Source organism: Plecotus auritus, assembly GCF_963455305.1.
Source record: "Plecotus auritus genome assembly, chromosome: 12".
NCBI lineage: Eukaryota > Metazoa > Chordata > Mammalia > Chiroptera > Vespertilionidae > Plecotus > Plecotus auritus.
In genome coordinates, this window is record NC_137778.1 from 3,778,805 (window position 1) to 3,796,769 (window position 17,965).

Sequence of the window (17,965 nt, forward strand, 5' to 3'; positions counted from 1 at the left end):
AATTTTTGTTGATCTCCATGAGGGTCCATATAGTTTACTCGTTCGATAAATATTAGATTCCTACTTCTAAGGGTTCCTTTAAGAATTAACTCGAGATAATCAATTGAAAGTGTTCTTTGCCCAGTTGGCGTGGCTCAGTGGTTGAGTGTCAACCTATGAACCAGGAGGTCAGGTTCGATTCCCGGTAAGGGCACATGCCTTGGTTTTGAGCTCGATCCCCAGTGTGGGGCATGCAGGAGGCAGTCAATCAATGATTCTGTCTTATCGTTGATGTTTCTCTCTCTCCCTCTCTCTTCCTCTCTGAAATCAATAAAAAAAATATTTTAAAAAAAGAAAGTGTTATTCAATAGGCTCATTAATTCATAACACTTTCTGAGCACTTACTTGGCATAGTGCTGGAGACTGCCCTCCAGGAGTTCCTAGGTCAGTGGAGAAGAGGTCAAAGACTCATATTAGAGGAAAAAAAGATGGTCATGTCTCCATTCCTCTCTGCTCCTGAGACCTTTGTGGATTATCTGCCTTCTCCTATAAAGAATTCTAGCCAGAATCTACCTTCTCAAGTGATGCTCCTGAGTACCTGATGCTGGAAGCTTCCAGTAGAATGAGGGTGGGGCTGTGGAAGCTGGAGTGCCCCCCAGAGCTCGTGCTGAGGCTGTGCATCTGAAGACAGAAGCTTAAGAGAGGTTGGCTCTTCCTTGGGTGGCGGCCACAGCAAACAGTGGGTGCTGCCATCTGCTGGTGAGAAAGAGGATGCACCCACCGCCATCCATTGGAATAACAGCAGGATGGGGAGGGGAAGGACCTTGTCACAATCTGCTTAGGTTAGACCTGAGGAAACTGACGCAGAGGTCACATAACCAACTGGTTGGTGGCATAGCCGGGGTTCCTGCAAAGCCTGATGCATGCACCTCTGGATGCAGACACGTGGAAGGTTAAATCTTTAATCTGCCCTCTCTCCTTTGCTTGCCCCTTCCTCTGCCTTGTCTCTCATCAGCCCTTGGACTCTCATCCTCGCACTTCCAATGCAGCCGCCCTCTCCACCGCCTCCTCCAGCCACGCCCAGTCTTGCTTTCACTTGGTTACAAGCCAATAAACCAAATGAAAGACGTTTGTGAAGTTTTGGAGGAGGAGAGTTTGTGGGTACCTGTCCTCCCAGCCGCCCCCTCCCCGGTTCCAGCTTCACACTGAGGACTTCATCTCCTGGGGAGCAAGCACTGAACAGAGAGGCCCGGTGACTCTGCTGAAGAGCTGGGAGCCCCTGCTAGAGCCCGAAGCTCGCATTTCCTAGCCTCTTGCCCCCAGCGAGGACAGGGCCCCCGCCTCAGTGCTAACCTCATGGTACCAACAGGGACATCCCACCTCCCTCCTGGAGCTCCGTTACGTTCTCAGGAGGAAAAATGCACAGCTGTGCCCTTCGCAGGAGGACAATGAAATGCTGGCTTGTTAAAAGGACGCTGTGTGGGCACTGCCTATGGAAATGACTGAGAGTCGGGGTGTGCTCATCGGGGGAACCCCCTTCCAGGATCAGAAAGTGACTGGACTCAACAAAGGGAAATCCGTGTGCACCTGCCGGAGGAGGCCACCTGCGTCCGGACGCGAGCTCCGGGGCAGAGCCGGGCTGAACTGGCACGGATTCCAGGGGTCCTCAGAGGCACCAAAGCCAGGAAGAGCTGCTCTTCTGCCCACAGACCGGCGGAGGAGGGCTCGGGGCAGCGTCTCTGACATCTGGGACATGCATGCTCCCACTTTGTTAAATATAAACAGGTGTAAACTCTATGCGTGTAAAAGATGCCCGCATCGAAATGGCTAATAGTTCCACTTAAAAAATGTCACTCCGGTAGATAGTCAGTGGGGCAGGTGGTGAGAGGGCTTTGCGAAATGTGTCTCTTCCAGTCTCGCCCTCGCAAACTGTGACGAGAATTTGCTGTTTGCAAACCTGTGCTACCTACACAAGACTGAACAGCTGGACATTTACAAATAAACATTTTCGGTTTAATAGGTTAACTAGAAACGCATCTGTTGCAACATGTTCCATCTCAGTTTTACTGTCTCCCCATGTGCTAGTCCTGCATGGGCTGGAATAACCAGGGGGAGTGAATACAGCGTGAAAGGCGAAGGCCATGCATGTGGAGCCGGGGGAAGGGAGCGCTGGCCCGCGGCCCTGGTGGACGCTCCGGGCGGAGGAAGCCACCAGGCCTGGCTCTGTGAACAGAAGAGGGAGTGTGGGGCCTGGAGCGTTGGCCAGAGGAAGGTGGTAATGGACGAGTCACTAAAATCTCTTCTCTCTCAGGCAACATTAGAAAGGATTGTCCAGGATGTTCACTCTCATGAGGAACTTGTTTTTCTGAATGTCCTGCATGTTTACCTTGCCGGATAAGATATTTTCCCACGTGGGGAGGTTCAGAGCTGTCTGTAGCCACTGGTCCTTGTTTAGGTCAGAGTTTGAGTACCACCATTCCTGAGAGGGGCAAAGAGAACACAGGCCCGGTCAGTGCTCCCTGGCCAGTGAGATCCGGGCTCAAATAACTCTGGGCTTTTAAAACTATGGGGAGTCATGAAGAATGAATTTTCTGCCCAAACTGCTGACACAGGACTGTAAATAAACATGGTGACGTGTACTCTCATTCATTATTCCACTGACCCCGAGCAGAAGGCACTGTGCTTGGTACTGAGTGTGGTTTTTGCTTCTCAGGGGGAAGAAGAGATATGCACTCAAATGTCACACAAACTGAAAGTGGTGAGGGCCACAAGAGAGGGGCCACGGTCTGGCTCAAGGGCTCTGGAGGAGGAGGGCCCAAGGGAGCTTGGAGGGGAAGAGGAGGTGCACATGCCTGAGCTATGGACATGTCACCCCTCGCAGTAAGACTCCCGAGGCCTCCCACACCCTCAAAACCTCAGCGCTCAGCTCCCAGCTTCTCAGAAGGGTGAGCGTCGTCCCCCCACTCCCCACCCCCCGCCAACACACACACACACAGCCTGCTGGCTGCTGGCACTCACCCTGTTCAGGCTCAGCCAGCACGTCTCCAGCATGTTCCCATGGTTCTCCGCGAGCTGCAGGGCTGTATTCAGGAAGAGGTCACAGTTCTGCCCGTCGCCCATGAGTATGCACACGTAGGCCATCAGGTGGTACATCCTCGGTAAGAAGATGGGGCCCGTGGTGTTCTGAGCCACCGTGCTCTCCAAGTTCTGAGGAAGAGCCAGCATGTCAGAGTCCCGGAGCGGTCCGTGGCTGCAGTGTTCCCTCCACAGACGATTTGGGGACAGTTCAAGGACAGAGCCATCAAGGAAAACATATGCTACCGAGACCGACATGGGAAGGGGTGGAGGTAAGATGACGAATGGCAGGTGGTCGACCCAGACCCAGAGTGTGAAATGGGTGGACTCACGTGGGGACCTAAGCAGAGTCCACTGGATGTTCAAAGGTTCAAGGCCGTTTGCTACCTGCAGGGGAAGGCAATGGCCCGGCGGTTTTCCGGCTCGCACTGTGCAGGTGCACCTTTCTATAGCCCAGATGCTGGTATCACTATTTGGCAAGAAGCCGCTTTAGTCGGAGTTGGTATAAAAGCATGTTTCTGACCAGCCAGTGCGAGGCTGCTTTGTGTTTGCTACTTGTTAGCAAGAACTGCTTTGTCTGAGGGCTCCTGTGTGTGCAATGGCTACTTGGTCTGCAATCAAGTCTCTCCCATCCGCCTCCAGCTACTCATGTCTTCTTCCAATTCCAGGTGTCCACAGAGGTCCTGCCCCTGGCAAAGGGGGTGACCTCACAGCTCATCAGCCCTTCCCACAACACTTTGTAAAAAATAGGTCTTCTTTTGATTACCAAAGCAATATAAGTTGATTGTTTAAGATTTCCGGGGGGAAATGAAAAGAAGAACAAAAAATGTAAGAATCACCCATAACCCTGGCACCCAGAAGGAAATAATTTGGGTTCACACTTTCTCACTATTATACTCTCTCTCTCTCTTTCTCTCACACACACATACACACACACACACAGTCTCACACATATGCTCACTCATACACACTCACACACATTCACACACACTCACACACACACACACACATGCTCACTCACACACACTCACATACATTCACACACACACTCACTCTCACACAGGCTCACACACTCACAAACATGCTCACACACACTCTTACACCCACCACAGTTAGGATCATTCTAATCACATGGCAGGGTAACATTGTTTTTCTCACTTAACATCCTGTTATGAACATTTGTCAATGACATGGTTCCTTTACATCAGGGCTCATGGATTGAAACATTGACAGGAGCCAGGCAGGTGACGCAGGTAAGCAGGCTGATGTCGCTAAGCAGCAGTGGGGGTCACCTCCCCCTGGAGAAAGTGTGCCCTAAGTGTCACCTTGTCAAGTCCAGCCAATAGCTGCCCTTCAGGAGTGAGGGCCTCGGGTTGCCATCTACTCCAGGTTTTAAAAGAAGGATCAGAAATTCGGATTCTTAAAATATGAAATGCCCCATGTTTAAAGGTACCATCCCCAAGGTAATGCATTGTTTTTGAAGGGTGTATGAGTGTTTGCTTTCTCCTAGTGTTCTGAGATCAGCATCTCCATAGATAGATTTTTGTTTGCCTTGGGACAGTTCCCGGAAGCACTGCTGGGACAAATAGTGTGAAGACAGGCAGGCATTTGGCCGGAGTGCTCTCCAGAAAGCTTGTGGGGGTGCTTACAGTATGGAGGTACGTGAGCCATGGTCCCCGGAGGAAGACAGAAACCCGCTCAGGAGACCAGAGGGCAGCCTCACCTTGAGCAGCTCAACGCCGCTGTCCTGCGCGTACTCAGACTGCCCTTCGATTTGCTTCTGAAGGTGCAGGACCTGGGCCTCCATGTACCTGCAGATCCCTTGGAAGTAAAGAGCTGTGGGCGTCCTTCTTGGCACCAGGTTTTTCGTTTTATTGAAAAATATCTGAAAGTCGTCCCACTCCTGGAGTCTGGCATACCTGCGCCGCCACAGAAAGACAAAGAAAGTCGGTGTCAGCCTTGGAATGGGCGCAGTTCTCAAATTGGTCGCTCCTGAGGTGGTCCCAGCACGTGGGCTTCTGGAAGCCCGCCGGGGGACGCTATGTGGTATGGACAAGGGAAGAATAGGATGTTTTGATGGTTTGAGATTAATAGAATCCTTGGGGACACTCTGGCCTTATTAGCCACCATTGATTTAACTCTTTGAACTCTAAGAAGTGAAGCCAATCAGACACTTGGAGCTATAACTTCTAGGGCTTGAAGACATTGCTCCAAACCCATAGAGAGGTGGCCTTAGCCAGTACTACTCAAAGTGTGGGCCACAGATTGGCATCATCAGGGTCAGGTGGATGCTCCGTAGAAATGCAGGCTTTCTGGTCCAATTCAGCTCTGCTGCATCAAGCAGACTGGGGATGGACCAGGACTCTGTGTTATAAGCTCTCCGGGGGATGCCAAGGCCGCAGCTGTTGAAAGAGCTGTGCAGAGTAGAATAATAAATTAGGACGACTTTTGGACTTCAGATTCCTTGAACTTGAACTCATGTAGGCAAGTTAATTTGACTTTGAACTTTAATCTCTTTGGACTTTAATTGGCAAGGGTAATTCATTTGGGGGCTTTAACTTCTCCCCTGGCATTCTGATAAGAGGAGATCGCTATTCACTTTTGGAACAGCTCTAGTTTGTGGCACTTTGCATAGCAATGTCTCCATATTGTCATTTAACCTCTTCCTGGCATCTCTCAATACCGGGCAACATGGCTGCACATGTAATTTGAGCTGGGAAGTGGAGCAGGAATGCCTTCCAGTCTTGGGGATAGCTAGGGAAGGAGTTCCATGATGCTCTGAGCCTTACTAGTCTATTGCCTTGAAACCAAGGCCATGGCTGCAGGCTTGCTGAGCTAGACAATGGGGCAAAGGATCAAGCCTCAGGCTCACTGGATTAGCGGGGTACGGGACTGTTTCTCCCTCACCCCTGAACTTGCCTTGATGTGACGGCCCTCACTGGCACACAGCTCCATGCCCCTTCCCAGCCTCCCTCCCTCCTCCGATGATACGTTTATTGCAGACTTTGGGAGAAGTATGAGGCAGGTGGAGCTCAGTACCCACCCCTCCACCTTGAGAGCCAGTGATGCCCACGGCGAGCGGAGAAACAGTAGCTTTCAAGAACTGCCCACTGCTGAGTTCAACATTAGGCCCACTCGCTTGCAGCTATCAGCCACACCCTCCAACACCAGCTCCAACAACATTTGTCGGCATGATTAGATCTTGGGGAGGGGCAAGTGCTGCCCTTTATTAGTCTCCCTCAACCTCAGCCCTCCTTGGGGGCAAGTGTTCTTTCCTCTGGCTCCAGAGCACCACAGCGTAACACGTGCATAGGCGATGCTGGTTGCCTTGCCTACAACTGAGGCAGCATCTCTTTCCCGCCTTGGGGGAGGGGCACAGACTAGCAGGTGATTCCCTGGTGTCTCAGTGTCAGGCCACTGATGCCTTCTATCTGTCTCAGGGATGATTTATAAATACTTTTACTTTCTTTTTAAAAAAATAAATCTCAAAGAACTCTTCTGCGGGACTGAATGGGTTCAGAGTTGGGGGTTTAGTGACAGGCAGCCCATGGTTACCAGATCGCCACACACGAGTGCAGTCCCAGGAGGATCCCGCTCTGGAACTTGAGGATCCTGTTGTCCTCGTTTTCCTGGATGAATTCCAGACACTCGCTGAACGTCCTGTAAACAAACCCTGAGAGAGAGATGGGAGAGCTCTGCTGAGGGAAGGTTGCTCTCAGGGAACTTCCCACCGTGGAGAGAGGCCGAACCTCCGGTTTCTTTGTGAGTCCAGGGGGACTCGGGTATTTATAAATCGCTACTGACCCAGTGCGCTAGTCACCTGGCCTGACGCCGGGGCGGGGAGTGTGTCTTGAGGTCCCCCGGCCGGGGCCAGGGGGCACACCTTGAGGTCCCCTGTCAAGCCCCGCATGGTGGGGGGCATGGCCTGAGGTCCCCTGTCACGCCCCACCAGGTGGGGAGTGCAGCCTCAGGTCCCTGCTGATTGCTCCTTAAGGCTCGTTACGGGAACTCAGCCTCCACTGTGGGTGCAGCCATCTTGTGTTACGGGATCCCCACATCTGCTGTGGGCGCAGCCATCTTCTATTATGGAATCCCTGCCCGTGTGGGCGCAGCCATTTTGTTACAGAGTGATGGTCAATTTGCATATCCCCTCTTTATTAGATAGGATACCCAAGATCAACAGAAGGTGTCAGAGTGGCCTGACACAGAGACACCTGTGGATTGCCACAGCCACATTGCTGTTCTGCCCGTGGTGGCCGAGCCCAGCTTTCATGTATATGTGTGTAGACATGACTCACTTCCCCAGGGCCAACCAGGCAGGAGCAGGGTACAAACCAGCTCTCCCTGCTCGAGCCCCAGAAGTTGGCTGAGTGCCGCCTGGGTCTGCCTGTCTCCCACCCACCCTTCGGGTCCGCAGCAGTATCTGCTGCACCTTCCAAACCCGGTGAGGAAGCCCAACCCAGGGGCCCCTCTGATTTAACATGTGCCCTGAGCGCTGCCCACTTGGGGGAACCTGCAGGTTATCGGATTTGTTTTCCAAATCACCAGCAGCTGCCAGTGCCCGGAACTCCCACCCTCAGCAATCCTACCCTTCACTCTCAACCTGACATTACTCCGTATATCCTGAGTAATTAAATACCTTATTTAAAGACACATAGCGACACTGTCACTTGTGTGTGAATTGATGGGACACTAACTGGCAGCTTATGGCCGACAGCATCCTCCAGACTGAATTCTCTTCCTTGCTGGCCTCACAATCCTTGCCCCTTCCAGATGGCTCTCACCTCCTAACACCGGGCTCTCCTCTTTCCTATCCTCTCCTCTTTCCAGCCAGAAACCTAGTGACCCGGAGCCCCAGCGCTGACCACTGCCACACCACTCCAACACGAGTGTCACACCCCCACTCCCTTGAAGACCCCAAAGCCAGGCTCACCAGAGTAAAGCATGATGTCCAGGCAGATGAAGTAGAAGAAGGCCTTGCTGATGATGTGCTCTTCCGTTACAGAGAGGTCCCACAGCCACCCCAGCACCTGGATCAGCTGCTTGTGCCTGAGGTCAGATTCAGGGAGAAGAGAATCAAGCCCGGTTCTGGCCCAGTCTCAGTCCTGCCCGGTACTTCAGGACCAAATGCAACCCTAAAGCTTCAAACCCACCCCTAAATCTCCAGTCGACTCGTTCACATTGTGCTTTCGTGGGCCTCCACATTGCGGTGACCAGGCTCAAGCCACCTCGGGCCTCTGGTCCTGGCTGCTAGTCTCTGGGCATCGCTTCCCCAGGAGGCTTTTCCTGTTCCCTCCCTCTGATGCCCACGGTGGGGATGGCTATCTGATCCTCTTCCAGTCACTGGCCAGAGCACAGAGAGAAGCTAAGTGTGGAAGAATTCTGGGGACGAGCATTGGTTTCCAAAGGATGATGAGATAAGTGACGTCATCTTGCTGCACAGCTTCCTCCCTAACCCACCTGATGGCCAGGGTAGTTAGCCCAGAACACTCAATCACTATGGCTTCCTCCCCCTAATTTTGGAAAATGCTTTAAGATAAATACCTGATTTTCAGGCAAAGACTTCTACTGAGCCAGCAGAGGACCCTGTATTGTTTGTAGGGATTCCGGAGCAGTCCCCACATCTTCTGGGCCCGAGAGCCTGAGGAGAAAACAATTTCAGTAGATTTCTCGGTGTCACTTATATTTGCGTGTCCTGTCTGGCTCAGCTAGCCCTTACCTAAGTCAATGGCCAAGTCCAAATGACCCATTAAGAACTTGTTGGCGCCCAGTGTGTCGGCCATGTATGCCATGATCTCAATGCCCTCTGCTTTCAGGGGTAGGTTTAAGATCATCTCCATGGCCATGATTTCGTATTTGTACCACATGCTGTTCTGGCTGGCCAGCTGTTCGTGCAGTGAGTAGTCCAGGTAAGCCTTGATGATCTGAAATGGCAGATGGGGGAGAGAAGGGCAAGACCGAGATGGAGCCCCTGCAGGCAGCTGGGAGAAGCTGCCCAGTATCTGCTGGAGAATGGAACTGGCCACCTGGCCACGCCCTGGGCTTTGGTACAGAAATTAAACTGGGTTTCTGCCACCTCTTCCCCAAACCACCCAGGACAAGCTTGATGGCCCCTCTTGCCACAGAGGCCTTAACAAGAATTTCCACTTTTGTGAAAAAATAAAAGCAATGGCTTATATGTGTGGCTATGTGATCACATGGCAAAGAGCCAGGAAGGACTCACCCCCAAGTGTAAATAGTAATTACCCCTTGTTGGGGCTGGACAACAGATTAGAGGGAGAAGAGAGACTTTACTTTTCACTTTATGCATTTCTGTTTAATGTGTTATGACAGGCACGTACCATTTTTGTAACTTAATAAAAAAGAAAGGCTGGTTTGCTTTATTAGAGCATGTTTCAAATGGCGCTACCAGGAGGGTAGGATGGCCAGAAGTGGTAGTGGATGAGAGAGGGCTGTTGGGCAATGAGAAGTCCAAACTGCAGTAAAGTCTGGGGCTGCCTGGATTGGGGCCAAGAGAACACAGTCCAACTGCTTCACTTCCTGGGAAAATGTCACGCCTGGAGGCACGTGGCTCGCAGGTGGTCACACCCAGGCAGGTGGGTCTAGCTAAGCTCACACTCATTCCTTCTGTGCTGCTGCACTCACCGCCTCACCTGCGTGTGAACACGGGGGAGCACGTCCCCAGCTGTTCTGCCCTTAGGCACAGCCATCTCCTTAACAGTGTCTATTGACTCAGTTTTCAGTTTTGACTTTTCCATCTTACCCTCCACTGCCCCCCAACTCCACCACGTTTTTAGGAGAAAGCCCCAAACCTATCGGAGAAGTAAAGCATTTCATTCAATAAACACTTGTTGAGCACCAGTACTCGGAGCTCAGCACTGAACAAGACAACAGCAAGGCACCCGCTCGCTCTCACAGAGTTGACACACTGGTAGGGGGCACACAGGCCACACACTAACTAAGGAGCGAAAAAGAACGTCAGGCAGTAATGAGCCACTAAAATAGGGTGACAGGCTAGACAGTGAATGGGTGAGGGGATCAAGAAAGGCATCACTGAGGAGGCGACCTTCAAGCTGCAAAGTAGAGAGCCCAGCCAAGGTCACAGGATGAGCACTCCAGGCCAAGGAGACAACCAGTGCAGAGACCCTTAGACGACTGAGCTTAGATGTCTGAGCAACCAAAAGTGGCCCTTGGGGGCCGGGGAGCTAGGAGAGGATTACAGGGCACAGGCAGAGGCCCCAATCTGATGGGCCTTATAAATTCTTGCGTACTCTGGCCTCCTGAAAGGAACTAATGGTGGAATTTAATCATCCCACATGTACAGTGCTCCGCACCATTTCACACAGTAACTGATGGCTCCGAGAAGGGATGACAGTTCCAGGAGCCCAGACTTGATGTACTTTTATAAAGGAACCGGGTCTCTTTGATTAGATGAGCTGGATTTAGCTTAATCAGTTATCTTTTAATCTTTACCCAAGGATATTTTTTCCATTGATTTTTTTAGCGAGAGTGAAGGAGAGGGAGATGGGGAGGGAGAGAGAAACATTGATGTGAGAGAGACACATCAATTGGTTGCTTCCCACATGCACCCTAACCGGGACCAGGGATCAAACCTGCAACTGAGGTACACGCCCTTGATCAGGAATCAAACTCAAGACCCTTCAGTCAGTGGGCCGATGCTCTAACCCCTGAGCTTAATCATTTCTTGATCATGTGACCTGGAGTTTTCTCCATCTAATCAAGGACTTGCCAGTTTATGACCTAGACTAGGGCTTCTCCCTGTGTGGTCCCTGAGACCCTTTCAGGGAGGACACACAGAGGTCAAAGCTGATTTCTTAATATTAAGGCATTTTGTGTTGGGAAAAATAGTGAAAGTTCAAAATGGGCGAGGGGACAACCACGGAACTTAGTGGGTGTCCTGTCCGGCTCCCAGGACTGCTGTCTCTGCTCGTCCCTGTCTCCGGGCTATTGTACAACTCCGGATGCGCAGGAAACTGACGCCAGCGACTTTCTCATGGAAATGGAAACGGAGGTGGAACACAGTGATGATTACCCTTTGATTAGATTTGTCACATCCTTTCATAAATGGAATTCTCCTTGGACCCAGTGGTAACTTTTACTAGCTCTCTCATTAATTAGTGAGTCGGTAAAGTCTTTGACACGTGAGTCATGATTTGGCACTTTCCTTTTGCACCCTCATTCTCTCACAGGTACATAGCGTTTTCCAAGGGAGAGAGGTGTGAGGGAGCAAGGTGGGAGCCTGAGGGAGAATATAGGGGACAACCTGGGAGGGAGGGACTAGCAATCTGAACCTGTGCCAGTAACCAGTATCTTAATGCACATTCTTGTTAGCCTATCATTAAGTCACTGCCCCTTCCTTAGGCAATAATCTGTTTTCCTAAATACTCCCAGTTTACAAGGGCCACAAACCAAGAATTTAACAGCTTAGCCAGAGGGGAGGTCACTGGCACCACCCAGGCCAGGCCTTTGGGTGTAATCTCACTTCCCCCACCCCAACCCACAGAGGGACTGCAAAGCCCGAGAAAAGTTTGGAAGCCTGGTCCGCATTTGGGGGGACAGAGAAACCAAGGGGATACAGGGGAGAGACCCTCCGCATTCGGTGCTCAGGCTTTGGAAACCGACTCCCCTGAGTCACCGTCCTAGTACATCTGCAAATAAAGGGTTTTTCCTGAATCTTCTGAGCACCCACTGTGTGTTTTCCGGTCGCCTGGTAAATTCTGCAACAAGCCGAGTGAGAATCTGTCTTCCAGAAAGTCAGGCATTAAGGTATTTGCAAAAATTTAGCACATGCCACTCTTCTCACTAAATTTTTTGTTTAGAGAAATACTTTTCCCCCCCTATGGAAATGTTAATTGTGTTAATATGTAATGGATTTATTATTTTAAAAATATTTTTAAATATCTGCTTTTGTTTCTTATATCATAATATCATAGCTACAACCCATAGAAATAAAAGCTATTTTGAGGTCCTCGAGAATCATTAGGCGTATAAGGGACCCTGGGAGCAGAGTGCTGAACCGCTGGCCTCAGAGCAGGCCTGCAGGAGGCTGGTATTGGTCCGCGTGATTCTGAGACCCGACTGGCTCGGGCCAGACTTGTCTCGCCAAATGAGATGCAGAAATTTAAAAAGCAGCTACAAAGCCCCCTACCTGGAAGTCATCTTGTGTTTCCAGGGCAGTGTTCATTTCCATCAGAGCTGCCAGGTAGGCGTAGTACTTGTAGTGAAAAAAGTAGTTCAAGCTGTAGATCTTCCATAGCAGGGAGAAGCAGTTGACCTGCTGGTGCAGTTCCGCCAGCTGCTTCTTCCTGCGAGAGGGAGGGCGGGCGGGGGTCACAGAGGAAGGGGTCAGCACCGCCCCTCGCTGCAGGGAGCGCAGGTTCTGGCCGCCCCTCCCAGCAGCACATCAGTGTTCTGAACACACGTTCTTTGCTGCAAAATGGGCACTAGAATACCGACCTTGTGAGGATTAAGGTTATTTATGTAAATCGGCAGTCTGGTCATTGGTATTTAAGGGAAGCTACTTAAAAACACACTTTTATCATTTAACCACATTTGATTCTGATGACAACCAGATGTCATGTACGGAAGGGTGAAGTACAGTGGAACCTCAGTTCTCAAACCTAATTCATCCCAGAAGGCAGTTTGAGAAGTGATTTGTTCAAAAACCGAAGCATTATTTTCCCCCATTAGAAAGAATGTGAATTGAATTCATCTGTTCCAGACCCTGAATGAGTCACCGCTTTAACCTTTCTTACATGCAGTGCATGTCTAAGCTCTATCGTTGTTCTCACAGTTTTCCTTTCACTTTGCTGCTGTCACTAACCTTCTCAGGACCCATGGAAATTTACTGTACGTATCTACACTAATAAAAGAGAAAGATGCAAATTGACCGTACCTTCGTGACACCCACCAGCCAATCAGGAGTGAGTATGCAAATTAACCCAACAAAGATGGCTGGTTAATTTGCATACACAGGCACCGAGCAGCCAGGGGCGGGGCGGGACGCCTGAATTGTTGCCTTGGTGACAATGCAGGCCTTCAGCACTGCCCCAGATGCTCAGGGCCTCTGGGCAGTGTGGGAAGGCAGAAAGGGGGCTCCAGGCAAGTGAAGGTGGTGCCAGCAGCCAGGGGAAGGAAGGCCCATTCTTGCATGAATCTTTGTGCATTGGGCCTCTAGTTTAATAATAAGCAGCAAGAAAACACAAAAATTTTCACAGCACAATTTCCTGAGATGTTAACAACATGAGATTTATCAGTAAACTAACTCATACTCACACATTCTCTCCTCTGTCTGTCACCTGAGACACATGTCACTGATATATAGGTATCAGCATGAAAGGGCTGTCTGGTTGAGAAGCAAGTTGTTTGAGATGGGAGACGTTTGAGAACCAAGGTTTGACTATAATTAACCCCATTTTACATAAGCAGAAGGTGAGACTCAGAGTCACACAGCTAGGACCCACACTCATCCACCTCCAGCCCAGCCCGTCCAGCATGTCATTTCCTCCACTGCATGCTGCTCTTGGTGGCTGAGTCTCAGCTCAGTGGAGGAACTGCCTAATTTTAACAACTACATTCTGCCATGGTCTGTATGCATCCCCCTAAATTCATCTGTTGAATCTGAACCCCATGAGGGTGGAGCCCTTCTGGAGTGGGGCTCGTGTTATTATGAGCTCCACAGAGCCCCCCAGCCCCTTCCACCACATAGGGACACACTGAGAAGTTTGTGACCCCAAGAAGGCCCTTGCCCAAGCATGCTGGCACCCTGATCTCAGATGTCCAACCTCCACAACTGTTTTGGGGTCTGGCCACTGGTGTATGTGTAGACCTCCCTCCTCCGGGGAGTGAGACAAGAACCCAGCTCTCCCCGGCTCCTTCCCTTACCCTGGAGGTGAGCTCTCTGGGGTTTGCTGATTCATATAATAATGATGTTTGTTTTTCTCAACATGGATATAGAAAAACATGGAGATGAAGCTGAAAGGGAAAGTTCGGTTGAGGAGCTTCAGTGACTTCTTCAGCATTTTCTTGGCAAGTACCATCTGGCCCATGTTAAAACAGACCTACAGGAGAGGAGGGAAAGCAGTGATTCTGGTCTTAGTGGGTTTGTTCCAACAATACAGCCTTTTGGGATTTTAATCAGAAGATGGTCAATTATGGCCCAAGAGTAACTGCCCTGTGCATAGTGGTGTTTCTTGGATGTGTGCGTGGAAGGATGGTTGAATGACTAGCATTTAGCATTTTTGGTGTGAATCATTTACCTCAGAGAATATGTTTACCCATTCATGCCCATTTTGGGGGTCTGTTAGGACATTTCATAACAATATCAAGAAAGACAAGGAAGACCTTGCTGCTGGCAAGTGATGGTGAGGTTTGAGTCCTGGCGCTTGGGGTTCTGGAGTCTTGGAAAAGGAACTGGGGTAGAGGATGGGGAGGTTGTACAAAGTACAGGGGTGGTGTCTACTTCTTCTAGGTACAGCACCAATGGAAAATCACAGAAAAATTATGTTTTTAATGGTTTCTTACCTGACCTTTGAGGCCATAGAAGGTGGCAGACTCAAAAGTATGACTCCAAGACTTTTCCTTCTTGAGGATTTTCAGCAACCTCTCTCCCTCATTCAAATATGTATATGCCTGCAAAGATCGGAGGTGCTGAGTCATCAGGGACCCAGACCACAGAGGGGCCATCACCCCAGACTCCACTGAAGGGGGAGAACCGGGGGCCACTTCAGGTCTCCCCTCCACCTCCACCCCCACTCCTGATTAGACAGGGCCTCCAAAGTCTAGACAGGAACAGGATGGGTAACACCAGCTGAAGATAGGGGCCACTTTCATGCCCATCTCTGTTCACTGGATCACTCATTCTAGAGGATGAATCTAGAAATCTCTGCATCTTCAGGTTGTCACATCAGTCCCCTTACCTGAAATTTCTCCTCTGAGTACTTCCATCCCCAACCTCCCTTATTTCCAACAACACATTCATGGCCCTGACGCAGCCCCACACCTGCGAGAAGCTGGTCTGCTGTTGGGACCAGTTATGCCTCATCCCCATGTCCCTTTCCAGGGCCATCTTTGGGGAAATGGAAGAGGAAGGAAAGGCCTGAGCAACTCTCCTCACTTCCTCTTCAACCTCTTACGACATCGTTAGACAGGGGAGTCCTGGCACATGTGACCACCAAGGCAGGTCAGACTAGAAGAGGTGAAGCACGAAAGCTCCTCTCCCCAAGTCTCATGCAGCTGAAGGGACGTGAGTGGGAGGCAGGAGGGAGACAGGAGTGTGTGGCCAGCCCTGGTCTTACCAGACTTTTGGAGAGAAGGATGCGAATGGCACATTCTGGAACCTTGCTCTGAGCTCAGCATCCTATCCTTGTCTTCCTGGCATTTCACTCCCTACAGGTTTAGCAAGTTGGTCCCAGGGCTCCCCAAACCTTGTCTTCCTGGGACTCACTGGCCATGTCCCCCCGGCCTACATGTGTGTATCAAGTGTGCCGAGGAGACTTTCATTCTTAACATACATACTTGAGAGAACTGGGGCTTTCTGACATTGGGAAGGGTTTAATTTTAAATGTTAGGCAAATCTAAGGTGCGAGGGTTGGTTGGCCTGCTGTGGCAGACAGCGGCTGGCTGCTGGCTGTAAGCTATGGGGCAGGCCACCTGCGGGCCAGAGATGCAGGCCTGGCTCCTCAGGGCTGTGAAGCTGGCCGATCCGGGGAGTCTGAGGCAGAGACGCCATGCGTCCTCTCTGCATCCTTTTGGGAGTTACATATGCCCACCCTCCACAAATATAGATAGACAATTCACGGCAGGTTTCTACAAATGACGCATAATGCTATTTGCAATTTGTCCTCACTATTTTTTTAAAAATATATTTTATTGATATTTTGCAGAGAGGAAGGGAGAGGGATAGAGAGTTAGAAACATCGATGAGAGAGAAACATCAATCAGCTGCCTCCTGTACACCCCCTACGGGAGATGTGTCCACAACCAAGGTACATGCCCTTGACTGGAATTGAACCTGGGACCCCTCAGTTCGCAGGCCAGTGCTCTATCCACTGAGCCAAACTGGTTAGACAACTTTTTTTCTCAATTTCCTGTCTGAGCAATTGATTGTCAAAGGAAGGGGTGCTGGCGGGTAGCAGGAACATGAGGAGTGGAGCGCTGTGCTCCCCTCTGTTCCCACTCCGCTGCCTCGGGCTCCCGGAGGAGAGCGGGGTGGGAGCAGCTTACCATGTAGTTATCCTCCAAGATGAGATACGCGGACGCGGCCTCGAGGAAGTAATACAAGGCTTTGCTGTTTTCTCCCAGAGCCAGAAAATGGTAGGCCAGCGGCATGACGGCCACCTCCAGGATCTCCTCGCACTGGCACGACTCCAAGGGGATGATGTCTTCCTGAGACGGCCTCATTTTTGCTATAATGATGTCAAAGAAATTCAGCATCTTTTCTCTTATTTCTTCGAAACTGTCCAAATGCAGAAATAAAGAGGAGTAATTACACGCAGACACAGAATAGCTTTTGTTGTTGTCGCTGTTAATCTTCACCCGAGGATATTTTCCCACTGATTTTTAGAGAGAGTGGAAGGGAGGGGGAGAGACAGAGAAAGAGAAACATCGATGTGAGAGAGACACATGGATTGGCTGCCCCCCGACTGGGGCCGGGGATTGAGCCTGCAACCCAGGTAGGTGCCCTTGACCAGAATGGAACCTGAGACCCTTCAGTCCTCGGGCCGACACTCTAACCACTAGCACACCAGCGAGGACCAGTATAGCTTTTGAAATGAAAACATCTTTACAGACTAAGAAAAGAACAAGATAAGAAAACCTAATGTAGATCCAACTGACCAAACCTCCCCCACACCCCCCCACCTTTCTCCACTTTGCCTCAGAGGCCGGAGGTGCTGGCCAGACGGATGACTCTAGCAGTCTTTGGAACTGAATGACAGTCGTCTATGCTGTACCCCCTACACACTGATATACATGCCTGTACCTGGTATATTCTGAAAATATCTCAGACTTCCTCATAATCTCTATTTTGGAAAAGATGTCTTCTTCAGCTAGAACATAAACAAATGAGTTGTATGGGTCAGTGAACTATTCTGCCCGGCACAGATGTCTTGTGTTTAGTTATCAGGAGCAGGGAACCTTGACTTCAAACCTGCAGTCACCCCTGGCCAGGTGGCTCATTTGGTTGGAGCATAGTCCTATTCACCAAAAGGTTGTGGGTTTGATTCCCAGTCAGGGCACATGCCTATTTTGTAGGTTCGATCCCCTGTCAGGGCGAGTACAGAAGCCAACTAATCAATGTTTCTCTCTCTCTCCCTTCCTCTCTTCTCTAAAATCAATAAACATATTCTCTGGTGAGGATTAAAAAAACAACACAAAAAACCTTCAGTCCAGCCTAACTTAAATATGTTAGAAAATTCCATGATGACCTTAAAACAGAAAACAAATGAGGATTGTTTATTCTAGCCACTTCTCTATCTCAGGAGAAGGAAAACTCCCAGATCAGGAAAGAGACTTGTCTCAGTTCATACGTCTGCTGGCTTCAAGGCAAACGCTTTTCTCTGCAGATCTTTTAATTTATAAAAGTACAATTGAAGCCCCTCATCAACTTCTTCTGAAAGACTTCTGTGCCCCTGCTCCCACAGAATTAGTGCCCATCGACCTCTGTATAGGCCTCTCTCAAGGTCCTTATCAGATGAGAGAGGGTTGGATTGCCCACCTCCCTGCCCCCTGCTCCGAAACTGCCATCTAGTGTATCTCAGGGGGACTGGGAGCTGAAGGAATTGAATGATGCCTCTATCTTCCCCCTTAAACTGCTCTTGTCAAGGTTACCAGTGGCCAACCATGTTGCTGAATCCGAAGGCTACATCTTTGTAACCTTTTCAGTACAATG

General features: G+C 50.2%; 1 protein-coding gene across 1 annotated transcript in view; it reads right to left on the reverse strand.

The window, feature by feature from the left end:
• Positions 1 to 1,968: 1,968 nt before the first annotated feature.
• Positions 1,969 to 17,965, reverse strand: part of ADCY10 (adenylate cyclase 10) — a gene marked incomplete at its 5' end in the record, with an annotated part of 56,884 nt that continues 40,887 nt past the window's right edge. Inside the window, 12 exons of the mRNA XM_080648304.1 lie at positions 1,969 to 2,458; positions 2,998 to 3,186; positions 4,778 to 4,973; positions 6,610 to 6,727; positions 7,988 to 8,103; positions 8,599 to 8,695; positions 8,774 to 8,978; positions 12,224 to 12,380; positions 13,960 to 14,135; positions 14,599 to 14,706; positions 16,300 to 16,531; positions 17,057 to 17,123. Coding sequence (XP_080504430.1) covers positions 2,297 to 2,458; positions 2,998 to 3,186; positions 4,778 to 4,973; positions 6,610 to 6,727; positions 7,988 to 8,103; positions 8,599 to 8,695; positions 8,774 to 8,978; positions 12,224 to 12,380; positions 13,960 to 14,135; positions 14,599 to 14,706; positions 16,300 to 16,531; positions 17,057 to 17,123 — 1,823 coding nt within the window. The 3' untranslated portion in view covers positions 1,969 to 2,296. The remainder of the gene's footprint in view (positions 2,459 to 2,997; positions 3,187 to 4,777; positions 4,974 to 6,609; positions 6,728 to 7,987; positions 8,104 to 8,598; positions 8,696 to 8,773; positions 8,979 to 12,223; positions 12,381 to 13,959; positions 14,136 to 14,598; positions 14,707 to 16,299; positions 16,532 to 17,056; positions 17,124 to 17,965) is intronic.